Here is a 27,989-nt window from a genome sequence, read left to right on the forward strand (position 1 = left end):
TTCAAGCTTATAAAAAACTTGTTAGACTCAAAAAAATGTTTGACTCTTTACACATATATACAAACACAAAGATACGCAAAAAAATAATAAATAGGGGAGGATCATGTATTACAAAACCCATTATATACACATTAAACTTCGTAACAATTCAGGGCCATTTGTATAAATATGTGTGGCATCACACCAGTCACAGCTAAGGCACATTCCCCATTTTGTGGGACCAAGACAGACTTCAGCTAGGGGCTGTACCGTTTCACATCACATGTGAGGAGGGGATGATGGTGTTTGAATGCTTCCTCCTCCACCCATAGGTATTTCTCTCCCTACATGTCAAAACTGACCTACTTTCCTTGCTGCTTATGTTACAGTTCTTAAAGACAATATAATTTAATATATCGGCAGGCTTTGATTAGGAAAAGGAGGCAGTGGTTGGCTGAGTTCAGTGCTCCCTCTCATCCCCTGGGTGTGGAAAAGTAGCAACCATCACCCCTCCAGACAAGGGCAGAAGGTGCTTTCTTGTTCCCTAGTGCCCAAGAACAACTCCTAGACACACTCCATGGCCATTCACAGTTAGGAAGGAGTTGCTGTGCCTCAGAGACTTCAGCTGCTCTTCTGCACCCTGTGCAAAGGCACTGTGCAAGCAGGTTCAGAATACCTCCTTTCACAATGTCTTTAGAAGACTTTACACTGGAGTAACCCATAGGATTTTGACCATAATATATACCTGCAGCACAAGAAGGTACAGTCCCAAAGGCCCTGCACCACACGTACTGATCTGAATGTTCAGACCAGTCTTCAGTAAATCACTTTATTGTAACATTGTGCAATGTGTTTTTATGAGGAGGTGCTAAGTAACATCTAGAGATAAGGCTTGGTACAAAGTAGGCTTAGGGCTACAAGACAGGCTCTTCAAAAGGAGAGCCAGCTTAGTAGCAGGTTGCAGGTATTGCTTTCTTTTTAAAAAATAATAATAAGTTATTCTAAAGGTAGCCACTGAGGCCATAAATACAATGACAATCTCAGATATATTGTTCATGTTGTCGCAGTGCCTGATTTAACCAAGGTGTCCCTCTTTAGACAGAAAACTGTTTGCAAGTCCTAGCATGAAGTTTGTTATTGTTGTTTCGTTTTTAAAGAAGAGTTTGCAGCAACATCTTGTTTCAGTGCAGGTTTTTTTCTTCTGTGGTAGCCTTGTTCAGTTAATTTGGCTGGTTAGGGTCCCAGATGAATATAGAAAGTCATCCAAAAAAGAAGTTTCAGTGTGAATCTGATATCGATCTGGGGATTAGAGAAGAGAACAAGATTGAAATTACTTGCTTTTAATGATGAATGAATGAATGAATTGAATGCAGTCTTAAAGCCTCCCAAAAACACAGCAAGGTGACTGACAAAGCACACAACAAACTCCAAGGACTTGTCAAATTTTCCATTTTGGGCAGCTTATGGAATGTGTTGTTTGACCTAATGGGCAGCTGGCCACAAACCAAGCTTGCTGAAGTTTGGAATACCACTAATGGAAGCTTGTATGCACCACAGAAAGTTAAATTTGCCTTACAGTAAAAAGTAAAAACCCAAAACCAGGTCATCAACAATCTTTGAACAACACTCTATATATGCTAAGAGATCCTTTACAGCAGACATTAAGTGCCATTTGTCAAGCTGCAATGAAACAAGAACAGCATCTTTTCACAAAACAATACTCATAGAATTGGGAAAAACATGGGCTACTTTCATGTTGCCAAAAATTAAGATCTTTTTCAGGTAAAATAGGTTCAATATCATGCTGCACAGTAAAGTTACTTTTTTGGAGTAGAAACACCAGAATTCTCATCTGGGCATCTGGCTAGAGATTCTGAAGAATGTAGTCTCCAAAGTAGCCTTTTCAAGCTTTCCCTAAACTATGTCTGTGGGTAACTTTTATAAAGGAAGAGCGAGTGAGGATTATGCAGGAGTTAGCATGATCAAAGTGACTCCTAAACATAACATAGCAAAAAAAGTCTTGGCTTGCCTACACCAGTGGGAAATCCCGGACTCAAACCATAGTAGGTGTGACTTTAGTTCACAAAGTTCCCCAGCAATAGCAATAGCCGCTTCATTTATATATCGCTTCATACTGCCTAAGCAGTCTCTAAGTGGTTTACAACTGTAATCTAATTGCCCCCAACAAGCTAGGTACTCATTTTAGCAACCTCGGAAGGATGCAAGCCTGAGTCGATCTTGAACTCTGGCTAATATTGAACTTGCAACCTTATTGTTTGTGAGTGAGTGGCTGCAGTACATGCATTTAACCACTGTGCCACCAGGGCTCCTGGATCAGCATGCAATGCAAGGTTTTTCTCTGAAAATCTAGAGAGAGAAAAAAGAATGGCCTTTTAGCCCACATATGGATCGGCAACAAAGATGCAATGATGTGACCAGAAATACTCCGCACTACAGGACATGTGATTATTGTAGGACCCCTCTTTTCTTCCGGGTTACTCCAGCCTCACTACAATGAGTGTGGCATTATTGGAGTCGCTGTGGAATGGGAAACTATGCTGTGACTACAGGGTGAGTCCAGGGTTTCCCAATGGTATAGACAACCTTCTGTTGTAGCATACATCAGATGCTAACTTCTGCAAAATGACTGCGCCAAGTAGTTGTCTATTTCTTGAGCAATGCAATACTAAAACCAGGAACACAACATTTTCTTTTCTAAGGAAACAACCACTACCCAAAACAGAAGCCTTACAGAGTTTTGTTCCTTTTTGGCCATCCATCTCGACATTTCACAAACCAAAGCTCTTGGCCAGGAGATATGCTGGTCAATTGGGGGTCTTCTGCACAAAAAGTTAGTCTGAAACAAAGGAAATCAAACAGTCTTAAGAGCAAAGCAAGAGATGTTGGCAGAAGGCCAACTAAAAGAAGAAAGTGGAATTGTGAACTGCATACTTCCCTTTCTATAACCTCTAGACAACTGTCACGCAAAAAATTATTTGTCAATAAGTGTAAAAAGGAGGCATCTGTACAATTCATTTAAATAACCTTGGTCAGCAGGCATTTAGTTATGATGGTTAAATGGAACTTGATTTCCTGACGTGGCTGACCTCAGCGGAATTCAGAAGCGCACAAGCTGAACAGAGGCTTATAACTTCGATGAATATGGAATCTCTAACACACATACCGTTGTTCATAATGATCAACGTTTATATCAAGTTTAAACATTTTGCCAGGTATTCTTTTAGAACTTATTATACAGTTATAAAGAAACCAGAATAGGTTTCTATTAGTTAGACACTGACCAGGATTATATTGATGGAGAGGCAGTGTGTAGTATTTCCCTGAAGTTAGCATTTCAGCTAGTTAAGGAACTCTCTTCCACCACATGCTTTAGTTAATATGTAAAGATACAGGGAGTATTGTTCAGGATTCTTGACTGCTAATCATTATTCTTAGAGGTGATTGTGTCTTGCAGGATCATGTGTGCAATTTTAATATGTAACTTGAAAGCTGACTTAATTACTCCAAACCCAAAGAGCAACTGGGGCCAAATGTGTCATGTTCATTCACTGCTTCTTCCAAAACCCAACTACAGTATTTTTCTTCAAGTTGACTAAACTTGATCAAAACTACCAAAGGACCATTCTCACTACAGAATCATAGCACTATTATTTAACTTTAACTGCCATGGCAACATCCCATGGAACTCTGAGACTGCTAGTTTAGGGAGGACCATTTAGAGTCCTCGGCCAGAACATGCCAGTGCCTTACTTTAAACCTCAGAATTCATCAGGATGGAATTGTGGTAGCTAAAGTGGAATAACAGCACTGTAATCACATAGCGTTAGGATTTTATCACACCAGGTTTGTAAGGCATCCCAGTCATGTTAATCCAGAAAATGCAAACATACTGGGTTGGGGACACTCATTAATACACAACCCTTCAAAGTTGCCACAGGGCTGCTTCAGTTCCAACTTTTGCCTTTCTTATGCTGGCCTCCATAACCCCATCTCCCTGCCTTCCCTAGATTGCCTTTTAATCTGTATTTAGTTTTATTCATTTTTGTTTTTAGCACAATTGCACACTCATGGCAAGCCATCAATCTTTTTAAAAAGAAAGAAAAGAAATTGGAAAAGAAAAAAGAAAAACAGCCTGCTTGAAAATAGTGAGGGAGAAGGAAGAAAGGAGCATTATCACAGCCACTTGTACCATGTGCCTGCCTGGATACCGGAACTGCTTCATGAGAAACTTATCACACTCACACAATAGTGAAATGGGAACATGATTGGGAGGTATTGAATGGTTTTGCTCATCAATGAAAAGACGTACTGCAGCAAAGGATGGACTATAGACCAGCTACTGAACAGACACAGTGTCATGTGATAAGGTATGGCCACAGCCACTGCTATCCTGCTCTAATTCCACTTTTCAAGAGTGGAATTAGATAAAAGTCCTGTATGGACTCCAGGAACCTCTTGTTTATGTGCTTGCATGGTTCCTTTCAGAAAGAAACAGAGGGGAAAGAGGCACAGCAATTACAATTCAGGCCAAGCCAAGGATTTCAATTGTCTAAATATTCCATTATCTATTTTTGACATGATAATATTTCCCCAACTAGGAGAGATTCAATTATTTTCAAAAGGATTTCTGACAGCCTATCTGGTGCATTGGTTAAATGTTGATTTAAGGGTTGAGATCCTCCATGGAGCTAGGAAATTCACTTGGGGACCCTTGACCAAGAGAGGCAACACATTGAAATGCAATGATTCCCAAACCCTGGTTCTCCAGATGATTTGAACTTCAGCCACCAGACGCCTCAGGCATCTTGGCTGAGATTGTGGGTGCTGAAGTCCAAAATACCTAAAAGGCCAAATTTTGGGAATCACTGGTGTAGTGGTTTGAGTGCTGGACTGTGACTCTGGAGACCAGGGTTTGAATCCCCACTTGAGCATAAAAACCTACTAGGTGACTTTGGGCAAGTCACACTTTCTCAGTCTCAGAGGATGGCCATGGCAAATCCTCTCTGAAGAAACTTGCCAAGGAAACCCTTTAATAGGTTCACCTTAGGCTAGCCATAAGTCAAAAATGACTTGGCAGCACACAACAACAACAACCCCTTGACTAATCCCTTGTTCTCAGACTAACTTACCTCCCATGATTGTTCTGGGAATGAAGTGGGGAGGAATGCCATGCACATTGCCTTCAGCTTATTGAAGAAAAGACAAGATACAGTGCACTGCATCATACATGGCTTTCAGCATACGCTGAAACCCACAAGGGGAGGAAGGGACGGCTCATGCCATAGGGACGAATGGGGTGCGCACCTATGGCGCACGCACACCACCGCATGCACAAGCCCCATCCATTTAAATGGGGCTCAAGCATAGGCGTTATTTGTTTTACGCAGGGGAGTCCAGAACGGATCCCCCGTGTAAAGAAAAGGCGCACTGTATAAGTGCAACAAAGAAATACTCTGAAGAACCAGAGCTTGATTATGTTAAACCATTTAAGCATTTACGCATCTGCAAGAGAATGGTGGGGGCATACGCTAGCACTTCAGACTGAGTTGCTATACATAGTATCTAACTTACTTCTTTTGAGTTTCACCAGACTTCACACGGATACGTCTGATCTGCAGCTCCTTCAACGCATTTCCTGGCTGTGACCAATAATTTTTCAGCTCACTCCATAGGCTGTACCAAGTTTGACTGGATCCCTCCCAGGTGAGTCTGATCTTCAGAATATCACCAACATCTTCTTCTGTATAAACAAGAAAGGTGTTTGTGTAGTTCAGGCCAATATTCTCATACCTAAAAAGGAGGGACAAAACTAATTTCATTAAGGAAACAAACAGATCTGCAGACAAAGCATTATTGGCGGTTCCACCAACACATACAGCTCTGTCAAGGCTGTGAGCCTTGCAGGATCTGGCTCTGCATTTGTGGAACAGTCTTCCTTTGCACTTTTGGCTGGAGGATCTGATACACTTTTGTAAAGGGTTGAAGACCTTCCTCTTCGATTTGCCAGATTAAGTTGCTGAGTATGGTTGAGATGGGTAGCAACTGATTAGTATTTTGTTTGTTGTTGTTTTTATCATATTATTTTAATATTTTATAGTGTGGTGTTTTATTATTCATTTTTGATTGTATATGTTCTGATGTACTGCCCTTTGGTGGAAAGTGCATTTTAAATGTCGTTGTTGATGATGATCATCATCATCAAGGGTCACTATGCTACACTGAAGACACCCATCTCATTTGATTTTGGAAGCTAATCAGAATTAGGCCTTAATACTTTGATGAAAGATCACCAAAAATACCATGAAACTCCAAGTACTGTAGAATTATGCCTGAATCCCTGAGCTGCCAATCAGAGTTGACAGTACTGAGCTGAATAGTGCCATTTCCTGTGTTCGTAAGAGTGACATGGCTATCTCATTCACCTTGCACTAACATGACTCCAATCCCATGATGAAAAACCAGGTTCCACATTCCTCCACCTTTTTTGATTTTTAAAGCTGTCCTTCAGGAAACCAAGCTGACCGAGTCTCTTCAGCTGAGCTTGTGGAAAGGTTACTTTTTTCGACAACAACTCACAGAAACTGTGTCGGCTTGTTGATTCTAGGAGCTATCATCCACAAAATTCTTCCTAGTGCTGTAGTTCAGTAATGGCAGGTAACATTGCATATAAAAGATAACCTATCCATCACTTTCCATTAGATATACTACAGGCCATCTCAGTGCTCTGAGCACCAATCTTTGTGCAGTCAAAATGGCTAAGGAAAAATCCCAAGGTTTTTAGAAATACAAATGAATCTTAGGGGGGGAAACCATGTGGGAAACCCCAATCTAATGAGGACTGAGCATGTCTGGTGGCATAAAGTGTTCCGTGTCTGTTATGGATGAGGGCACCAGAAAGCCAGAGCAAGGGACAGTGGAAAGGAGAGCCAGGAAGACATGAAAACTGAGTGGGAGTACTCTATATCTTGTTGCCAATCCCACTTTCCTCCCATTAATGGACAGAGACCTGTCATCTCACACACCTTTAAACAAAAATCTGTCCTGGCTGAACCTAAGCTTGTTGCTGTGGTGTGACTTCAAGTCATTTACGATTTATGTCAACCCTGCAGCTACTCTATTATAGGGTTTTCTTGGTAAAATCTGTTCAGAGGCGATTTGCCTTTGCCTCCCCTCTAAGGCTGAGAGAGTGTAACTTGCCCATGGTCACCCAGTGGGTTTCCATGGCCAAGTAGGAATTCAAACCTTGGTCTCCAGAGTCACAATCCAATACTCAAACCACTCCACAGTGCTGGCTGTCTCCTGGTGCTTTATTTGTGTATTGTTTAACTGTGCCAATTGAGTGATGAGGGAAGAAAAAGAAGAATATCAAAAATCCCAACTTACACTTCCAGAGGCAGTGGCTGGGAATCACCATTGATGCCATGAAGCGTGACAGAGAAAGTTGGGTTGGTTTCTCCCATGTTTTTGTAGCTGAAGACATGTATTTTCATCTGGTAGTGGAAAACTGTGGAGATACAAGTGGAGGGACTTCACACAGAGGCAAGAATCAGGCTACAAATTTTTTTTGTCCCATAAACAGACAGTCTGCCAGACAAGTTCCAGCTGGCACACAATCTCCTCCATCCTTGCCAAGTAGCATTACTTGGACTCTGTCATATTAACCCTGATCAGACACAGATAACCACAGAGGAAGGTGAACTTAAAGGACCTAGAATGCAGCTGTCTCTGCTGAACATCTGCTTCTGATGTGTTCTTTCCAAACTAAGCTTGCAGGTCAGCTGCAGCACTGAGTGGGAACATAGCCTTCCTAGAGAGGGAAAACTGGCAGCCATCCTATTATACTTTCATAGTCAGGTGAAGATCTTTATGTTTCAGCAGGCCTTGATGGCTGATTACTCAGGGGGGAAAGGGGCCTTTCAGAATATGCTGTACTGTTTTTGTGTGGTTTTCTATTCAATGCTCTTGCTTTTGTTGTTGTGTGCCTTTGAGTTGTTTCTGACTTATGGCAACCCTAAGGTGAACCTACCACAGGGTTTTCTTGGTGAGTTTTTTCAAAGGAGGTTTGCAACTGTCATCCTCTGAAGCTGAGAGTGTGGGACTTGCCCAAGATCACCCAGTGGGTTTACATGGATGAGCTGGGATTCAAACCCTGGTCTCTAGAATCATGCCAATGCTCAAATCACTACATCATGCTGGCTCTCTGTTTTACTTTTAACTCCTTTTAATTCTATGGTTAAGTTTTATTTTGTCATCATATGAATTTTAAAGCTCTATCTATATTAATCACAGAGGTAGAAGGGGTCCCACAGGCCATTGAGTGCAACCCGCCATTCAATGCAGGAAATCCAGCCAGCATATCCCTAGCAGGTAGCTATCCAACTTCTTTTTTGAGATGCCCAGAGAAGAGAACGCACATCTTCTTTAGGCAAATGGTTCCATTGTTGAACTTCTCTTACCATAAAGATGTTCCTTCTAAAATTCAACAAAATCTACCTTCTTGTACCTTAAAACCATTAGACCTCTTCCTATCCTCTGGGGAGCAGAGAATGAACCTTTTCTGTCCTCTCTGTGACAGCCCTTGAGGTATTTAAAGAGTGTGATCATGTCATTCTTCTCTTCACTAGGCTGAATATGTTCAATTCCTCAACTTTTCCCCACATTTTTTTCCTATACCTCTTATCACCCTTGCTGCTCTTCTCTGAACCTGCTCCAACTTGTCTATATCCTTCTTAAAATAACGTGCCCGGAACTGGACACAGCACTCCAGATAAGATCTGACCAGTGCAGAATACAGTGAGACTATTACTTCCCTTGAACTTGGAAACTATGCTTCTATTAATGTGGGCTAAAGTAGCATTTGCGTTCTTTACTGTAGCATCACACTGCTGCCTCCTGTTCAACTTAAGATCAACAATAATCTCAAGGTCTTTTTCTTATGTACTGCTGTTAAAACATTTATCTCCCATTCTATAATTTTTGTACACTGCCTTGAATCCCAGACTGGGAAAAAGTGGGTGTCAGAGGGTGGAAGAAGGGGAGGAATCGGGTTGGGGTCCCACTCCTGAAGACAATGTGCCGGGGGACCCTGGCGAAGCCAAGGAGGATGGGGAGGAGTTGGCTCGAGGAGCAACAGCTGGAACTGGGGCAGAGACCTGGGAGGAGGGCGTGTTGGAGGATAGAAAAGGTGCAGAGGAGGGAGACCCAGGGAGGAAGGAGGAGCGGAAGTGGATGCAGAGCGTGGAGGGAGACACGGGATATGAGGAGGAGGTAATGACTAGAGTTCGGGACGCCTGGACAACGGAAGCCAACCGCCAGTACCTAAGAGGGTGGCGAGATGGGAGTGCTTGGGGAAGTGACCGGGGAAACCCTGCAGAGGGTTTCTTTGCCTCTCAGGTTCACCCCTTGTTCCTGGACGAGGCCAGTGGACCTTACCAGGCCAGGCCGGTGATTAATGCAGGTCCTCGTTTATTGTGGGACATACGAGGCCGGTGTTGGCCATCCGAGAGAGTCTTGAGGGGAAGGGCCGGAAGAGAGGCGGGCCCTGAAGTTGAAGACACCCGCCCGGAAACGGAATCACGGTGCTAGACCTTAGGATGGTGAAGTAACCAGTTTGAGTTTTGTTCACACGTGGAGTTGTTGTAGTTACATTAAAGAGCACCGAGCATACACCGGCATCCTCGTCTCTTTGTCATGGATCCTCAACTACCCACCTCACCTGCCGGTGTAGCCAGGGGCCCGGCGACAGTGGTATATAAATACAACCATCACAATGTCCAGTATTCCTTCTTAAAATGATCTCATGTGAAAATCTATTTCATTATAGGAAGAATGTTAAAAAAAAATCTAGGAAGTCAACATTTTATGAGAACTCAACCAATCTCCTCCCTCTTGAATGCTGTGGTGCAGCAGTGAATTTCATACAGCCTACATCATGACTGACTATGTACATGTGGACAGTCCAAAAAGGCATGACCCCTTACAAATGAGGTAAGCCCCCAAAAGAAAGCTTTTAGTGCTTCTTGTCCAATGACAGTTCATACTAGAAATCAGAATGTGCTATGCAACTATTCAATTTTTTTCAACTTATTTTCTGCCGCAAAAGGGGGGGGGGGGGGTCAACAGAAAAAGTGGTAGAACAATGGAGGGGAGGATAGAACTGTGAGTAGAAGGTGACAACACATGAGGCCTCTGAAAAATTCAGAGAACAAGGCAGTGTGATAGCATAACAGAAGCCTTGTTTGAAACCACACACTCTCAAAGTTTTCTACCATTTCCAGTTTCATGACAGCACTGGCCCACTCCCAAGCAAAGGATTTGTACAGGACATGCAAGCCAAGATATTACAGCACAGAAGGAATCCAGAAAGCTTTGACACTTTCTTCTGGCTTGTTTCTGGCTATCTAAGGCATGTTACAGACTGCCCTAAAGAGGCTTCCGGGCACAGCTAAAAAGAAACGCCGAAATGGCGCTTCTTCTTGGCACCCAGAAGTGGCGCCATGAGGCGTGAGGCGCGTACTCGCGGCGTCACTTCCGCCGCACCACGTCCGGACGCTGTGCATCCAAGACGTAAAGATGGTGGTCCCCGTGTGGACGGGCGCCGCCTTTTACTACATGCTCCGCGCGTACTAGGGACGAGGCCAGCTAGGAAGGTAAGACCCTTCCTAACCCTAGCACGCCCATTTCTAACCCTAGTACACGCGGAACATGTACTTTGTGCGCGTTTGTAACGCGCCTAACAGTGAGAGAATTAGAAACCAAGATAATTGGGGAAATGATGGGGAAAGACAGCAGGCAAGGGATAAAACAGATCATAATGGAGTAAAAATTTAAACAATGTTTACAGAGCTGGGGGACTATCTTTTTGACTACAATTCTCAGCACCTTCCAGGGGTCATGCTGGGTGAAGGATTCTGCAGACAGCGGTCCCAAAAACAAATTTTCCAAGCTCTGAAGCAAACTGTTAGGGAAATTAGTATGCAAAGGGATTTTGCAGACAAACTGAAAGAAAAAAGCTGGTAGCAGGAGCTTTCACAGACTTGAGCCTACTTCCTCAAATGCTCAGATATTAAGGAAATGGAGATTTTAGTGAAAATGAGCCAGCATTTTCCCAAACTTGTGATATCTTTATCATTTTCATCGTGTCCTCCACACTCAGCTAGATTTAGCAGCAACAGACTTCAGAGGTTAATAGGCCACAAGGAAGAGGCTTCTTGGAAAATCCAGGGAGCAATTCACAGAACTTGTTTCCTAGGAACAGTTGGAGAGGCAGTATATTGGCCAAAGAGGAGAATGCCTTCGCAATTTTTGGGTGTATCCTCACTACAGAAATAAAGCAATCTGACACCACTTTAACTGTCATGGCTCTGTCCTGTTGGAATCCTGGGATTTGTAGTTTGTTGTGGTACCAGAGCTCTCTGACAGAGAAGGCTACCGTATATACTCATGTATAAGTTAACCTCATGTATAAGTTGAGGGCAGGTTTTGGGGCCAAAATTTTGGATTTTGATGTGACCCTTAGATAAGTTGAGGGTAAAACTTAGGGATGTGTAACAAATGATCTAAAAGATGAAGCAAAAGAAAACAGTGCCAGAGAACTAGCAGTGATTAATTTCTGTAACTTTATAACTTTCCATAAATTTTATATTTTACAACTCTTTTGAGTGCAAGTTTGATCATGTAGTAAAGCACCAACTTCACATTTTTTAAAAACGGAGACTCATTGCAAAGCAACATCATAATATCCTGTTTAACATAAGAATTGTCTTTACATTGAACTGAAATGAACAGTTTGATAAAGAACGGAATGTACATAGTTGGGTAATGCTACAACATCTTCTGAATACATTTTTAACTAGAAGTACATGTTCCAATGGGTTATTACAGTTTAAAAGTTTGCACACTGGTTGACCCTGCTGAAATCACCACAAGGACTGCAATCACAAAAGAGGTGAATAGGCAATCCCCAAGGCTACTGTTCATAAGTTTCCAGGAAGCTTTTCAGTACTCTTTTTAAAACTATAACTTTGCCTGATTTTAACGCAGAAAACTATTAAACAAACCCCTATCACCGCTCTGTTTCTCTTGCCATTCCTTCAGCTTTTGCCAGAAAAAAGCCTTGCAAAGGAGGCTTGGGATAGAAGGCTGATCTGGTGAGTTTAAGAGATCAATGATACTTGCTGAAATGAAATACTGAGTGTAGTTTCCAAATATCCTGAGTACTTCCATACCTCTACATGACAGCTACAGGAAAAGAGATTCCACCGCAACTTTAGGGGAAACTTCCTGACAGTAAAAGCTGTTCGATGTAGAACACACTCCTTTGAAATGTGGTGGAGCCTCCTTCTTTGGAGGTTTTTAAACAGATGCTGGATGGCTATCTGTCGGGAGTTCCTGGATGGCAGGGGGTTGGACTGGATGGCCTCGTGGTCTCTCCCAACTCTATGATTCCCCCCATTTCTCTTTCTCTCTTGCCTTCCTCCTGATCCCAGCTTTGCAAAGGAGGTTTTGGATGCAAAGCTGATCTCCCCCCATTTCTTTCTCTCTTGCCTTCCTCCTGATCCTAGCTTTGCAAAGGAGGTTTTGGATGCAATGCTGATCTCCCCCCATTTCTTTCTCTCTTGCCTTCCTCCTGATCCTAGCTTTGCAAAGGAGGTTTTGGATGCAAAGCTGATCTCCCCCCATTTCTCTTTTCTCTCTTGCCTTCCTCCCGAACCCAGCTTTGCAAAGGAGGTTTGAACTCTCTCTTTTTCTCCCGGTTTTGGCGATCCCAGCCTTGGAAAGGGGGATTACCGTACTGACCCTTATATACGTTTACTCTGGGATTTTGAAGCTCATTTTGTGGCATAAATTTTTCGACTTATAGTTGAGTATATATGGTAAATATCACACAAAACTACAAAGTCCATGATTCCATAGCACTAAGTAATGTTACTTAAAGTAGTTATCAACCTGTATTAATTCTGAAGTATAAATGTTGTCCAGTTTTTTATCTGTGATATGTTGGAAGGTATAGAACTATTAAATTTCATTGTCAAACTGCTTTATTTCTGTAGTGTGGAAACCAGGCTAGTGACATCAGCTGCAAGAACAGCTCAGCAAAGGGATAATTTAGATATCACATTGCACAGCTGATACATATTATGATAATCCATTCAGAATTAATTGCTACAAAATGTTGCAATGAGAAGGGTTTCCTGTTCAAGGTTCCATTTCTTCCCCCCACAGCATGTCATGTTTCTGTTTTCCTCGTAATGGTCAGCATGCCATGATTAATAAGCATACTCACTCCTCACTCATGAGGGGGAGCAGCTTAAGATTCTCACCCCCAAGTATGTTTGTACTTTTTCAAAACCTTGGGCATCCCATGAGCCTGCTGCTAACTCTCTCTTGGGCATAAGCAGTATTGTTTGGGGTAGACAAACAATGGGAGTACTCATAGCCTGAACATCAAAATTACATGGAATGAGATTATTATTTAATGAAAAACATTCATTAAAAGGTAGGGGTGTAAATCTGAAGAAAACAGGGGTGGGAACTGTGCAACCCTTTAGATGCTGTTGAACTGGGACTCCTAGTATTCCTCACCATTGACTACGCTGGCTGATGGAACTTTTAGTACAACAACATCTGGAGGACCATTCTTGCCTCTGTAGAAAAGGAAGAATCAAGGGGAGACCGACTTAATTACCCATCATCTACATTTAGCATTCTCAGCCAGAGTGACTCACCAAAGTGAAAACTTCATAATTCTACAAGATGAAACCACAGCAGTTAAAGTGGAATCAGAATGCTATAAATATGTAGTGTGAAAAGGACCCCTCATGAGCCAAGGTGGATAATCTCAAAACCTTTGGCTGTTTAGTGCATTATAATCCATATATTAAGGAAAAGTTTCTAGTGACTAATGGGAAATGGAGAAAAAACTCACCTTTGAAAGGCATACCAGCCCGTGTTTTCAAGTACATCTTGCTGTTCCTTTTATTTCTCATTTTCTTGGCATTGTAGCCAATGCTGTTGCAGCGATTTTTCCTGCAGCTCAAGCAGATACCCTTCTTGAAACGATCTGAGTCCGTGCATTGGAAGGCAAAGCTCTGCTTCTCTGTGTTCACGAGGGAATCAACAAAGAGGTGCACCGACCTTTCGTGCTCACACCTCACAACGTCACCGATATCTAGATTGATGGGTGGAGGAAAGGCAACTATGCTATAAGGCAGTACACCAACAATTGAGCATTCTCCATCTCAGCATGGTTGGGGGGGAAAGAGGGAAGCACACGCAAGTGAGATTTATGGCCCCCTAGGTCCTTTGTAGTTCAGCACGAGCCAAACTTGGCTAAGGACCCAGTGGGCCTGTAGCCAGGAATGCTGCAGTATGACCCAAAAGGTACACTGGAGAAGGCATTGCAAGGTGGGAAGGAATCAGGCATTGGAAAGGGAATGGGTGGGATATCAATGCAGAACCTAACAGTGCAAACCAATATGTTCAAATGATTTCATATCTCAGAACAAGTTTATTTTAAGTAAGATTTTAAATAGGATTCAATGAGTTTGCCAAAAGTTTGTCAATCACCCCCAGTGCCTTTGTGCTCATTAGCTAGGAAAGGCAAGGAGCCAGTTTGTTTTTTAATGAGTAACTGAGTAGAATGCTCCTGGGCTGGCATGCTTTTCCTTCCTACTCCCATAGCCAAAAAGGTGTATGCAAAGTTATCTTTAATGAAATAAATATTTTATATCTGTATAGCACTGGGGAAGTACTATAATGGCATGCAGAGAGGCACAGAGAAAACCACCACTCTCCCAGTCCATTCTGTCTTTCTCGTCTCATGTGATAAGGCTCTTAGCACTACATTATATCCCTGTACTTAGACCATGGAAAAGTTATTTTGGACTATATCTCCCAGAATCCCCCAGGCAGCATAATCAGTGGATGGCTGGGAAATACAGCCCCCCCCCCCCCCGAAATTACTTTCCCTATCTCTGCTTACACTACCTTAAAAAAAAAGAATTTCTGTGTGCGAAAGGATAACCCTCTTATCAACAGCAAAGTATTTTAATAAGGACAGAGTTGGCAATTGCTAACATTTCTCTCATTCACATAAACATACACACTCCACCAGAAAGCAAACATGAAACAAGCAAGCCAAATGACTTACTGCCATAGGCAAGTGCTCCCAAGACATCACCAAGACCACATCCTGGCTGGGTGTCACCTCCATTGGGGTAGATGTCAATGTGACCCACAGGCATTTGGATTCCAATGCTGATGCCCAGTGTTTCCTTCGTGTATGTGTGCAAAACATCCACAAAGTCTGCATCGTCAGGAGATAAGCGTCGATTGGGTTCGGCTCCTTCAAACATTGGGCCAGCTGGATCCAAGCCTACAGCATTCAAGGTACATTGTTAAACCTTCAGCCAAGAGGGATAAAAGTTATTTCACAGGAATCTGATTCATTATCACATTAGACCACCAAGCTTAGCACTGAGTGCATCCACATCACACAGTTAGAGCAGTTTGGTATAACTTTAGCTGTCAAGGCACCATCCTACAGAATTTTGAGATCAGTAGCTTGATAAGGAAGGGACTGAAATACACCAACAGAGGATTCTCAGTTCTCCACCAACCTACAATTCCCAAGGAAGCAGCTGTGACAGTTACAGTGATATCAAACTGCTATAGCTTTGTAGTGTAGAAACATGCCTTATCTATTATCACAGCAGCAATCTAGAACCTCAGAAAATGGTAATTCCCATCACCTGCAACCCAGCATTCCACCCAGGACTTTCTGCATAAAAAGCTGGGCCTCTCTGTTCCTGGGCTAGGGTCCTTTTCCTCATTTCACCTGTTTCAGTAATATATTGTAACCTCATTCAAAGCCTGCAGCTGCTTGAATTAAGTTTACAGACGTCTCAGGCTGCATCAACACTTTAGAAAGAATGCAGTTTCATACTACTTTAAGTGCTGTAGCTCCATCCTTTTGAAATCTGGGATCTGTAGTTTTGCATCTTTCACTGCCAAAGAGTACTGATGCCTCACAAAATTACAAATTCCAGAATTTTGTAGGTGGTGTCATGGCAGCTAAAATGGTATCAAACTGCATTATTTCTAGAGTGTAGATGCACCCTCCAACCAACTGAGGGCAGGGACGGTAGCTGGGGACAGCTACATGACTGTAGCTGAGGAAGAGAAGAGGGACTATGGGAGCAAAAAAGAAGAAATTTCTCCATGCAATAATTAAGCTTGCTGGAGTGGAGATGGGGGAACCTCACAGCGGTGCAAATGAAAACTCCCTCTCTCCTCACTTCCTTTGCTCAGGAGTGGGTAGGTGATTTTTGCTGCCAGAAGTGAAGAGGGAGAAACAAAATGGAGTAGCCACCTACCCTCTTTTGACTTTGGGCCAATCTACGCATCCTCTGGTTCACCTGCCTCAGTATGTGTATGCAGCCCCTGACATTATCCCTGGGGGATGTGACCCAAGATGTTAGAAAGGTCTCTCTGTCCAAAGTTTCCACCAATTTTAAGGCACGCCCACCAATTTCCTTTCTCAAATCTAAATGATGGCCTAACTCCATACCTTCCACATTGCCCTAGTCCAGTGCTGACTGGGGGATTCCGGGAGTTGCATTCCCACAATTTCTCCAAGCTCTGGGCCTGCCCCAGACACTAGGAACCCTGTCTGACCTACACTGTGAAGCAGAAGAGGAGATGGTCAGACCATCCAGTGGAACCCTCCCCCCATGACATTTCTAGTGCACAGCCAAATACAGGATTTACCTAGTTTCTTGTACCAAAAAGTCACCTCAAAAATAAAATGGAGCATTTGATGGTCACATGAAATATGAGATTTTAAGAGCCAGCGTGGCATAGTGGTTTTGAGTGTTGGACTAGGACTCTGGAGATCAGGGTTGGAATCCCAGCTTGGCCATGTAAACCCACTAGGTGACTTTGGGCAAGTCTCATGCTCTCCGCCTCAGGGGAAGGCAATCGCAAACCACCTCTGAACAAATCTTGTCAACCATGGTAGGGTCTCCGTAAGTCAGAAATGACTTGAAGGCACACAACACACACACCATGTAAATATTTCAAAGGTAAGAGAGGAAGCAGGGTTACCTGTGATTCTGCCTACTGTCCCACGGGCATAGTTGCCAGTGAATCCAGCTGCATGGGCTCCAAGGCTGTAGCCAATCAAGTGGACATTCTGGAGCTGAAAGCCCTCTTTCTTCTGCAATGGGAGCACAGAAAGGATCAGCTGTTTGCTAATGAACAGCTAAACCAGTTAGATCAGAGGTGGGCAGCCATGTGGAGAGTAGAAACAAATTCCCTCCTCACTCCCCAACTACCACCACAAACATAACCCCACTAAGCAAGCCAAAATATTTCAATTTTCCTCTGTCATCTCTCTCAAAACGGCAACTGGACAAGTGCTGTTGCATCACTCAGTGGCATCACTATGGGGTATGGAGAGTGCGGATAGCACCAGGTGACACTCTAAGGGGGGGGGTGACACCACTGCTCCTCAAACATCTGCCTTTAGGAAGAAATGGGCTGTGGTGTTCACTTGCGGCCCTTTAAAACACTGATGATATGGTGTGAGTATGGTGAGGCTCAGTGGGAAGAGAAAGGAGAGGCCCTAGGGTTTTTTAAAAAAAACTTCTAAATTTAAAACTTTATAAATTAAAAATGTTTTTAAAATTTTCTTGAATAACATCAAATCATACCAAATTTTCATTTTAACCACATGAAACAATGTACATGTAAATACATTTAGGTGGTGCATATGATCTGGTAATTTAAAGGTGTAATTTTAATTTTACTAGTTGTTCATGTCACAACTACTCTCATTACATTCAGTGATATACAGTCATCCCCCCCCCCCCCGCCACTGACTTCCTCCTGTACCACACCATACAAAATCCTTGGTAATGGTTTTTGTACTAATGTTACTCATAAATCATAATTCCCATATATCATGTGCATAGTTTCATGTGATTAATGTGAAAATTTGGTTAGATATTTTTTAAAAAATTTAAAAATGTAATTTAATTAAAAAAAAAAAACGGGGCCTTTGCTTTCTCCTCCCACAGAGCCTCACCCCACTCACCCCATCTCTTCTGCTGTACTTCAGCATTTTAAAGGGATGCAGGTGAACACCACAACCTGTTTTTGCCAAGACACAGATGTTTGGGGAGCAGTGGTGTGACCCCCTTTAGGGTGTCACTTCATGTAGTTGGCACCCCCACACCCTCCTAATGATGCCCCAATAAATTAAATGGGTTTGGAAGGTCAAACAGGCTCATCACTTGTGAAGTGCGTGGAAGCTAGTCAAAATCAGAGTGTAGCTGGCTATTCAAAGATGGGGAGGAGGAAAAGGGATCAAGTAGAACTTACAAAGAGGAATTATCAGATTGCAGGGTATGAGAGTGGTCAGTTTAGGGCACAAAAATTCATGAGTGTCATGCAAAACAGACACAAGGCACCTCAATCCTGATTTTGCAAAATGCTTTTGATCTCCAAACTGCAATTCTTAAGTTAATTGAAGTTTAATTTATGGGGCTTTTAGGCTTGAGGAGACAGGCAGCCAAGCTAATGGAATGAGCCAGCAGTTTCCAGAAAACAATGCTGGTGGGAGATCAAGTAAGTTCCAACAAGAGTATGGGATAGGAGTGAAAAATGGCAGAGCAGAATGGGGTTGTCAAGTATTAGAAACAGATCACACTCCCTTGGTTTCTGCATGAAAGCACTGGTAAAAATCAGAGCATGCAAAAGTCTTTTTTTCCCCTTTACTGCAACTTCCACAATCTCCCAGTCAGATGGTGGATTCTGGCAGTTGTAGTTGAAAGGCAGAACTTTCCCAAGCTCTGTGGTGAATGTGGATTCAGCTTGCATGATAAGAAAAGTCCAGTTATAAGCAGCAGCATCCACACATTGATCCACTTTTTGGCACACAGCCAGTCTTTCAGTTTAACAAACAGCAGCCCCTGCCAAGTCTTTAAGCAGCAAGTTTGGTATATCTAGAGCATCCATTCGCTGGCCATTTTCTTGCACAATTCCCACTGTTCAGTCTTGGAGACTTTCCCTTGCAATTTTACCTCTAACCAGTCAAGCAGCTTTGCAACCTCTTTTCCAACCACCCTGGTGTTGTTGACAGCATTGGTATAAAGCTGGTGGGCAAGAGGAAGCCAATCTACCACCACCACATTGGCCTCCTTCTCTCTCTCCTGCAGAGCGGACACCAGGCTGCCCAGCCATCTTTCGAACATGCCACTCATCTGGAAAAAGAACCAAATTTGAGGTTTTTTTCTGATGGCAGAAAGACCAACAACAGAAAAATCTTGGTGGGAAAAGTCATCACCATTTAGAAGTGCACTACTTTTAAATAGAGTTTTGTAGTAACTTGGATTTGTTTTGTGCTAGGTATGCCACTTTTTTACATTCTAAGCATTTCAACAAATAAATAAGAGTTTGAGAGACTTATGGCACAGCTGTGGGTAATCTACAGTTCTTGTTCTTTTTAAAAAGCCCTTTGCAAGTGGATCAGTCGCACTTGCAAGAGTGATTTGTCTCTTCCCTGGCAGCCTTCCAGACAGAATGGAAAGAGGGAGGCATAGAGAAAGACGGATGAGCTTGCATGGAAGGAAGAGAGGAGGGTAACAAGAGAGTAACAAGAAAGGAAGAAGTAGCATTTTGCATACTTCCAAGTCTGGGTCCCATGCCTAGCTTTCCTCACTTCCATCATGAATGAATCTGGAAACAACACTGTCCATTTCCCTGGCAGCAGAGCTTGGGAAAATTATTTCTTGGACTACAACTCCCAGAGTCCCCTAGCCAGCATGGCCAAGCTATTCAGAGTCCTGCCTGCCAGTATGGAAATTCAGAGCAAAAACAAACAAACAAGAATTCTAAGTCACTGGGACAACAACCGTTATTGTTGTTGTATGCCTTCAAATAATTTCTGACTGAAGGGTGTTAGGGAGCATTTGGGATAGGGGGTCTGAAAGAAGTGTGGGTTTTCAAGGTCCCTTGGGACCACTATGCCACCTAACTCCTGACAGTTGCCCACCCCTGTCTTCTGTTGGTCCTGTGCAGCACGCTTTAGTCTACTCACCGTCCATCCATGAATAATGAAAAAACTTTTAGCAGAAGCATTGAACTTGCAGTCTTCTAGATGCTGGTCTTCGCCAATAGTGAGGTAGCAGCCTTTGTCTTCTGGGTTTGTAGATACGCGGACATTGAATTTCACTTGCAGTTTTTGAGCTGTTGGAGGCTTTTCTTCTAGATTTAAGAACAAAGAGGATTTAGAATCCAGTCTCACTTAGAGGGTGCTGAATATTCAGCATTTACAAGAGATCTAAAGGTAAAGTCTCATACCCCAAATTATCCAGCAACCATGACCATGAGTTACTGCTGCAGCTACTTCGTTTCTGGGCAAGGTACAAAGTGTTGGCTGTTACTTATAAAATTCTACATGGTTTGGGTCCAGATATCCTACAAGATCACCTCTTCCTGTCTAATCCACCCTGTGCACTCAAGTCTTCTGGGGGACATTTACTCCAGTCAACCAGGACTAGGTTGGAAACTGTCACCCAGAGGACTTTTTCTCCAGCCACCCCCGACTGTCGAATGACCTGCCAAAAGAGATTTAACAGCTGAATAGGCTGGCTGTCTGAATTTAAAACAGCATTAAAGACCAAACTCTTCCAACAGACCTATCAAAATGATTTTTAAATTGTGAATTTTAAACTATGGATTGAATTTTAATGTATACTGGTTTTACTTGTTCTCTTAGATTTATGTGTGGTATTAACTGATGTATGTTGTATGCTAATTTGTTGTTGTTCCCTGCCATGATCCATGGGAAGAGAAGAGTAACAAAATTGTTGTAGTTGTTGTTATTTTATAATTTAGAAAAGGTACCCATGTCATGCAGCCAGCATAGTGTAGTGGTTTGAGTGTTGGACTATGACTCTGGAGACCAGGGTTCGATTCCTGGCTTGGCCATGAATCCCACTGGTGAACTTGGGCAAGTCATGCTCTCTTATCCTCAGGGGAAGGCATGGGCAAACCTCCTTTGAACAAATCTTGGGAAGAAAACCCCATGATAGGTTTGCCTTAGGGTTGCAATAAGTCGGGAACAACTTGAAGGCACACAACACCACCCTTGTTATGCAGGAAGCAGATGGACTTTCATAACAGGAACATGCCTCTCCACAGTTTCTTACTACACAGAGCTGTAACAGTTAGCTAAAGGTTGGCCACAAGTTCTACTAAACCTTTGGCTCCCCACCAACAGGTATAAGACAAGCCTTGCAGCATTTCAAGCTACCTGAGGCACTCCCAAGAATTATCACCTTATAAATTACTTAGTACATAAGTCAACTGCAGCACCCACAGGTTGACATTTGAACTTACTTAGGGGCATAGAGGATGGCTCAGCAACATAGCAGCCTTTTATAGGTCAATGGAGCCCAACCTCAACAGAGTCTTGAGAAGGCCAACAATATGATATATCTGTTTATTGCCTTGAACAAATTATTCTCTCTCCCCCGCCCCGCCCCTGAGCAAAGTCACTATCTAAGAAACACAAAAGACAAGGCCCTCGTGACAGGAAGAAAGGAAAAACTGGTGATAAACTAGAGCTATAATGTATTTACTGATTTGATTTACACCATGAATTTCTCTCAAAACAGCTTACAATGCATGTTAAAACAAAAGAGCTAATAACTAAAGGATACATGGCCACTCTTCTGCCAGGGGGATTAGGTCACTCCATTTTCAATCCTTACACTATCTGCAAAGTATCTTTGAGAGACAGGTCACCAATACGCTTGGAAGAGTGGTGGCTATTTTGGGCCAGTGTAACATTGGCTCTTTCCAGTGGCCTACCAATAAAGAACTGAGTTTTCCCAACACTGTTCCTTCTCCATTACCTGCTTTTCAGTACCTAGCAGATTACGTCTGCATGTTTTCCAGATCCACTGGGCTACTGAGGACTCCCACATGTCAGCAAACCAGGATCACATGTGGTTCAGTCTAAGATGTTGGCCTTTCCAATTGGGCCCATTGTCAGTCTGCTTGAACTGTGAATGTAACAAGGACTACCAATGTTCATTTATAGCTGCCCAGGGCTGCTTACAGTATGCAGGCTGTCCTTCCAGGAAGATTTCTCTGCCATGTGATGAGCATCCCATTCTCATGAAAGAACCCTTAATGAGCTTCAAAGGAGCCCTGGTGTTCTCCTAAAGGCAACATGCATAACCCAGAGCTTGGAAATGTTGTATTTGGACCACTCCTCCCTGAATCAGATAGAAGAATTCTGGAATTTATAATCGAGTTAAGTGTTTTCAAAACTTTGGCTTACTGCCTCTGCAATGACTCTTATGCCCATTCTGCATAATGTATATGCATTATAGCTTAACTATCATGACCCTCAAGCTCAGCAGTTGTTGCAGTTTCTGTCTTTAAATAGTGTGCACTATCTTATACACATTATCACAAAGTGATTCAGGAAGGAGAACACACCCATGTAGAAACTGATTAGAATAATAGTCTTTATTTTTAGTTGTTCCTTATATACGGGAGAATTAGGGCAAAGCTGGCTCTTGGTCTACATCAGACTTATGTGAATTGTTGTAAAATTATGGCAAATCCTTTTGTTAGAGTCAAAGAACTACATACCCTCCAACTGTCCTGAATTGAACAAACAGTTCTGATTAATCCTCTGTAGTCCCACTTTTTCAATTGCTCCTAAAATGTCCAAGTTTCTCTCTCCTCCTCCCAATTTCCCCCTTTCTCCTCAATTTACTTCCATCTCTGTAAACCAAATTCAATGTGTAAAAGTAGTTTGTGCCCAGTTAACTCAGCAAGGGGGAGAGGAGAAGGAAGAATCTTTTTCCCCCCAGTGGATGCAGGCAAAATAGCAAGCAATAGCATGTACATTTCTATACCACTTACCAATGTACTAAGAGGTTTATAAAGCATAAACTCCTAGAAGCTTTAGCAGGACAGAGAATAGAGAAGGCTAAATATCTCACAAAACTACAAATCCCAGAATCCCATAGCATTGAGTCATGGCACTTAAAATGGTATCAAACTGAATTAATTCTGTAGTGTAGATGCTGCCCAAGTTGTCACCTGTGAAATATTGGAAGGTATGGAACTATGAAATTTCGCTGTCAAAAGAAGTAGAGGTGATGACTGTCCTCAAACTAGTGGCACACCTAGGAACTTTTAAGAATACATCCTTTGAGTTAGCTATATAGTATGTGATTAAATAATAAAAGTTCAGATGCAAAGAAGGAGAATTATATAGAGCAGGGGTAGGCAACCTGCGGCCTGCGGGCCGGATGCGGCCCGGCAAGGCCTTGGGACCGGCCCCAGCCCGGTCCTGCCGCCGATTGCCACCGGAGCCTTTGGCCTCTCACGTGAGGGCGTGGGGCCTTTGGCCTATCAGGAGGAGGCGGGCAAGGGGGGGGCAAGTGGCAGGCAAGGGGGGCAAGTGTCTATAGAAGCCTCTGAAACATGCATTTATATTAACATTTTTTTAAAAACCAGCAAATTTTTTTGCGTGTCCTCCATTTTTTATAAAAAGTGTCCTCGATTTGAAAATGTTGTCCTACATTTGTCCCAGTTTATTTATTTATTTAAATTTTTAATTATTTAATTATTTATTTTTTGGCTTTGGCCCCCCCAGTTGTCTGAGGGACAGCAACCTGGCCCCTGGCTCAAAAAGGTTGCCTACCCCTGATATAGAGTTACAGCACAGCAGCAAGTCAGTTTTACTGGTTCAGGCTGCAAAACCAGTTACACAACCAGTTACGCACACATCAGCAAGAGAGAAAGTGTCCCTGACTGCTATTTCTTACAGGTTGCCCACAAAACTTTCAAGGGTTGGGCTCAACCCAAGACATCTTCCTGCCTGAGGCAAAGGACAAGAGTCTTCCTTTCCCAACCATTCTGTATACAGATGTGGATTTTCAGTTAAATGTTCCTCCAGCACAGACAACCCTTCAAAATCCCCCAACCTTGGCCAGTACATTCAGAGAAAAGTATTCCCAAACCCCCAGCATCTGACACCTGATGCCTTTCCAAATGTGCCTAATGACAGGGCTGGCCCTGCAAAGTGCAGGACTAGGAAAGCAAGCAAGAGATCGTTGGGATGCATAAAGAAAATTACCAATGACACGGAATAGGAATATCTCTTGCTGACTGATTTTGCAAAATGTTAAGTACAGTGGGCCCTTGTGGGCCACTGGGGTTTGGTTTAAGGACCCCCTATGGATACCAAAATCCATGGATGCTCAAGTCCCATTGCAATGGCACAGGAAAATTGCAATCCTTTATTTAAAAGAGCAAAATCAAGATTTGCTTTTTGGAATTTATATCTTTTTGGAATGTTTTCAATACATGGATGGTTGAATTTGTGGATAAAGTATCCGTGAATATGCAGGGCCAACTGTCATATCACAGTCCCTTGAGAGCCTCGAAAAGTTATTCTTTTGGACTGTGATGCCTCAAATTCCCAAACCAGCATGGCTTCAAGTCCTGTGCATATTGCATCAAAGTTCAGAATTTAATCCCTCCAAATGGACATAAGACTCAGACTTCACATTAACCAGCATCAAGCCCAGCTCAAAGTCTTTGAAAGATTTAACCTACAATGTTAGTATAATTTTCAATGCTGAAGTCTAGTTTTCAGTGTTAAAACACTGAAACTGTCCAAAACTGTCCCTTCAAAATCAGGAGGCAGAAATTAGTGAATGAGCAGGGGCATCTCAGCATGTGCAGAACGCCATGCCATCCCTGGATAAGGAGGAAACTGCTGCAGACAGAACATCTTGTTGAACCAACAGATGAGTTCAAATCAGGCTTGGTCCCTGAGATGTTAGTTTTAAAACACAAAATAGCTGCAAAGGAACATTGTAGCACCCTTGAAAAAGAGGTTTGTAGCATAAACTTTTGTGGACTGGGGCTGCATCCGCAGAAATAATCCAGTTTGACACTGCCATGGCTCAATGCTATGGAATTTTGTAGTTTTGGGAGACATTTACCCTTCTCTGTCAGAGAGCTCTGGTGTCACAACAAACTACAAGTCCCAGGATTGCAAAGCATTGAGTCAGGGCACTTAAAGTGGTCAAACTGGATTACTGCTGTAGTGCGGAATCAGCCTGAGATACAGTCTAATGAAGTATTATGTTACAAGTGTCTCAAAGGTGCTGCAATATCCCTTTGCATACTGGACCCAGACTAACACAGCTGTCTTTGAACTCTGGCTCCAACTAGATGTCACTCCAACTAGATGTCACTGAATTTGTCTTTATCAGCAGGACTCCCAGTCAGATTTAAAATAAAAACTCAATACCTAGCAAACATTTTTCTCTTTAGGCCTTTTCTATTATTAGCAGAGCAATCCTCCTCATCAACTCAGCTCCTTTAAACCTGAGAGCCTGTCGGCATAAATCAAGAATGGTGTTAGCACACTCATCAGTGTTGCAAACTAAAATAAGGCAAACGGACAGTGCCAGCCCATGGTTTCCCACTAAGTACAGGACGGCTGCATCCACACTGCAGAAATAATCAGTTTTGACCCCACTTTAACTGCCACAGCTCAATGCGAGGTGCCACAACCAACTACACATCCCAGAATCCCCTAGCATTGAGCCATGGCAGTTAAAGTGATGTCAGAACAGATTATTCCAGCAGTACAGATGCAGCGGACAACTCAATCCCAGGTAAATTAGTAAACCGACAAGACTGCAGCCTGAATTTCTGGAACAGCAGCTTATTCTGAAAAGGGACCATCCTTTAGTGAAAGAGTGCTAGTTAAGTTTAGTGAAAAGAGTGCAAAAGTGTTCCTCTCAATGGGCATTGCACAGAAGGTCTTTCTGCTGGACTGTGCGCTATGTCAGGATTTTAGGTGCTTTAAAAGCTAAGCCCCGGATCAGAGACAGTGGAAAGTAAATTTTTTAAAAAGACAGAAGTTCGGAGTTGAGAGGTAGGTGCCAACTTATCTGCTCTTTTGACACATTGCAACGTCCCTTAGGGAAGAGTGTCTCATCAACCATCAAAGCCAGAGATCCACTTTCCACTGTGTCCATTCTTCTCTGGAAGGAGGAGGCTATATGTGCCTTTCCTCAAATAAGGCCCTTTCTACTTTTATCGCTCCACAAGAGAGAAACGCCCACCCTCCTCCTTCAGGGTGTGTACCCTCCACACTCCTGGCTTAAAGCAGCCCTTCTTTCAATGGATTCGTTGTAAATATTCTCAAGACATGAAACCCCCCCCTTGATTTTTGGAGGCTAAGCAGAGCCAGTTCTGGTTAGAACTTGGATGGGAGACCGCCAAGAAATAGCAGGCACCCTAGGCTCTATTTCAGAGGAGGGAGCTGGCAAAGCCACCCCTGAGGAGGAAGGAGAGGAGGAAGGAGAGAAGAAGAAGAGGAAGAGAAGGAAGAAGAAGAGGAGGAGGAGGAGGAGGAAAAAGGGAGAAGAGGGAGAAGAGGAAGAGGAGGGAGAAAAGGAGGAAGATGAGGACGGAGGCAGCTGAGAGAGTGTGACTTGTCCAGGTTCACCCAGTGGGTTCCCAGGGCTGAGCTGGGATTCCATCCCTGGTCTCCAAAGTCCTAGTCCAACACACAAACCACACTGGGTTCAGGTCTACACACACACACACACGGAGTAACTTTCCCAACGTCCGATTCCCAATTTCCATCCCCTAGCAGCCTGTGCGATGTAGTGATTTGAATGCTGGACTATGACTCTGAAGACCATAATTCGCATCCCTGCTTGGGCACAGAAACCCACTGGGTGATGTTGGGCAAGAAGCCACACTCTCTCAGCCTCAGAGGATGGCAAGGGAAAACCCCCTCTGAGGAAAATTGCCAAGAAAAGTCGGAACCGAGGCACAAAACGACAGGCGAGGCAGGAGGTGGAAAGACAGAGGCCCCCAACCATGTGCCACAGACCTGTGTCAAGAGCGGCTTCGTCCCCAGAGCCCCATACAGACAGGCCCAAATAAAGCTGCTTTGGGTCACTTTGGAGGGATGCTGTTTCAATGCTGCCTGCGTCCTAAGAGTCCTGGAGGGTGGCTTTGGTGCGGCTTCCGGACTCAGCATTTAAACGGCATACCTCCAAAGTGACTCGAAGCAGCTTTATTTGGGCCTGTCTGTATGGGGCCACAGGAGAGCAGCCCCGCGCAAGGTGGCCAGGCGTCCTCCTTTTCCAGGACGTGTCCTACATTTCAGCCTTCTCTGTCCCAGCCCTCCCAAAAAAGTCCTCCATTTTTAAGAAATTAAATATTTATGGCAAAAGCGAGGTATACCCGCTAAACATGCATCCACCAAACATGATGATGCGCACCAGAAAAGGCCCTCCGTTTTATAAACATTAACCATTTCTTGTAAATGCGATATATATACACGCTAAATATGCATCAACTAAACGTGAAGCACAGCAAAAAAAGTCCTCAATTTTTAAAAAACATTTACTCTTTCTGGTCAATTCTCTGTCCATTCCCCAAATCACATCAAGGAAGCATCCCCCCCTCCGTTTTTGGAGCCATGCTCCTGGGAAGCAGCACTTCTCCCTTTGGAGCTGATCAGAGGGGGCCGTTTTTGTTTTCAGCTTCATTCTGTTTTTAATGGTCATTTTTGTACGTTTTATTTATTGTTGGGTAAATTGTACTTTTGTAAAACTTTTTTTATGGGACAGATTTTGAGGCTGAGGAGTTATTCGGGGGAAAAGCATCACTCGGGAGCGTCCTCCATCGGGGTCCTGAGCGTCCTCCATTTCTGCTCCTCCTGCCCCCCCCCCCTCTACTAGTGCCTCCTTACCTGCGGCGGGAAGGAGGGGGCCGTGCTGCTGGGGCCGCCAAGGGTCCTCCTCCTGCTCCATCTCCGGAGAGATGCCCAGGGCCCCCCAGGGACCCCTCAGCAGCAGCAGCCCCAGGACCAGCTCCAGGACCGGCAGCCTCAGCATCCCTTCTTCGCCTTCTCTTGC

At 43.4% G+C, this 27,989-nt stretch overlaps 1 protein-coding gene across 1 annotated transcript; it reads right to left on the reverse strand.

Moving 5' to 3' along the window:
• Positions 1–27,968, reverse strand: LIPG (lipase G, endothelial type). Its single transcript, XM_089487616.1, has 10 exons — positions 27,824–27,968; positions 20,102–20,268; positions 19,086–19,265; positions 17,107–17,218; positions 15,152–15,376; positions 13,928–14,170; positions 7,384–7,504; positions 5,572–5,790; positions 2,732–2,836; positions 1–1,278 (listed from the first exon to the last, which is right to left on the reverse strand). Exons 1-10 carry the CDS (start codon positions 27,966–27,968, stop codon positions 1,257–1,259), a joined length of 1,539 nt encoding a protein of 512 aa, XP_089343742.1. The 3' UTR covers positions 1–1,256.
• Between the last annotated feature and the right edge of the window lie 21 nt (positions 27,969–27,989).

This window comes from Sceloporus occidentalis, unplaced genomic scaffold, assembly GCF_023333645.1.
Source record: "Sceloporus occidentalis isolate IW3139 unplaced genomic scaffold, rSceOcc1.0.p SCAF_1, whole genome shotgun sequence".
Taxonomy (NCBI): Eukaryota; Metazoa; Chordata; class Lepidosauria; order Squamata; family Phrynosomatidae; genus Sceloporus; species Sceloporus occidentalis.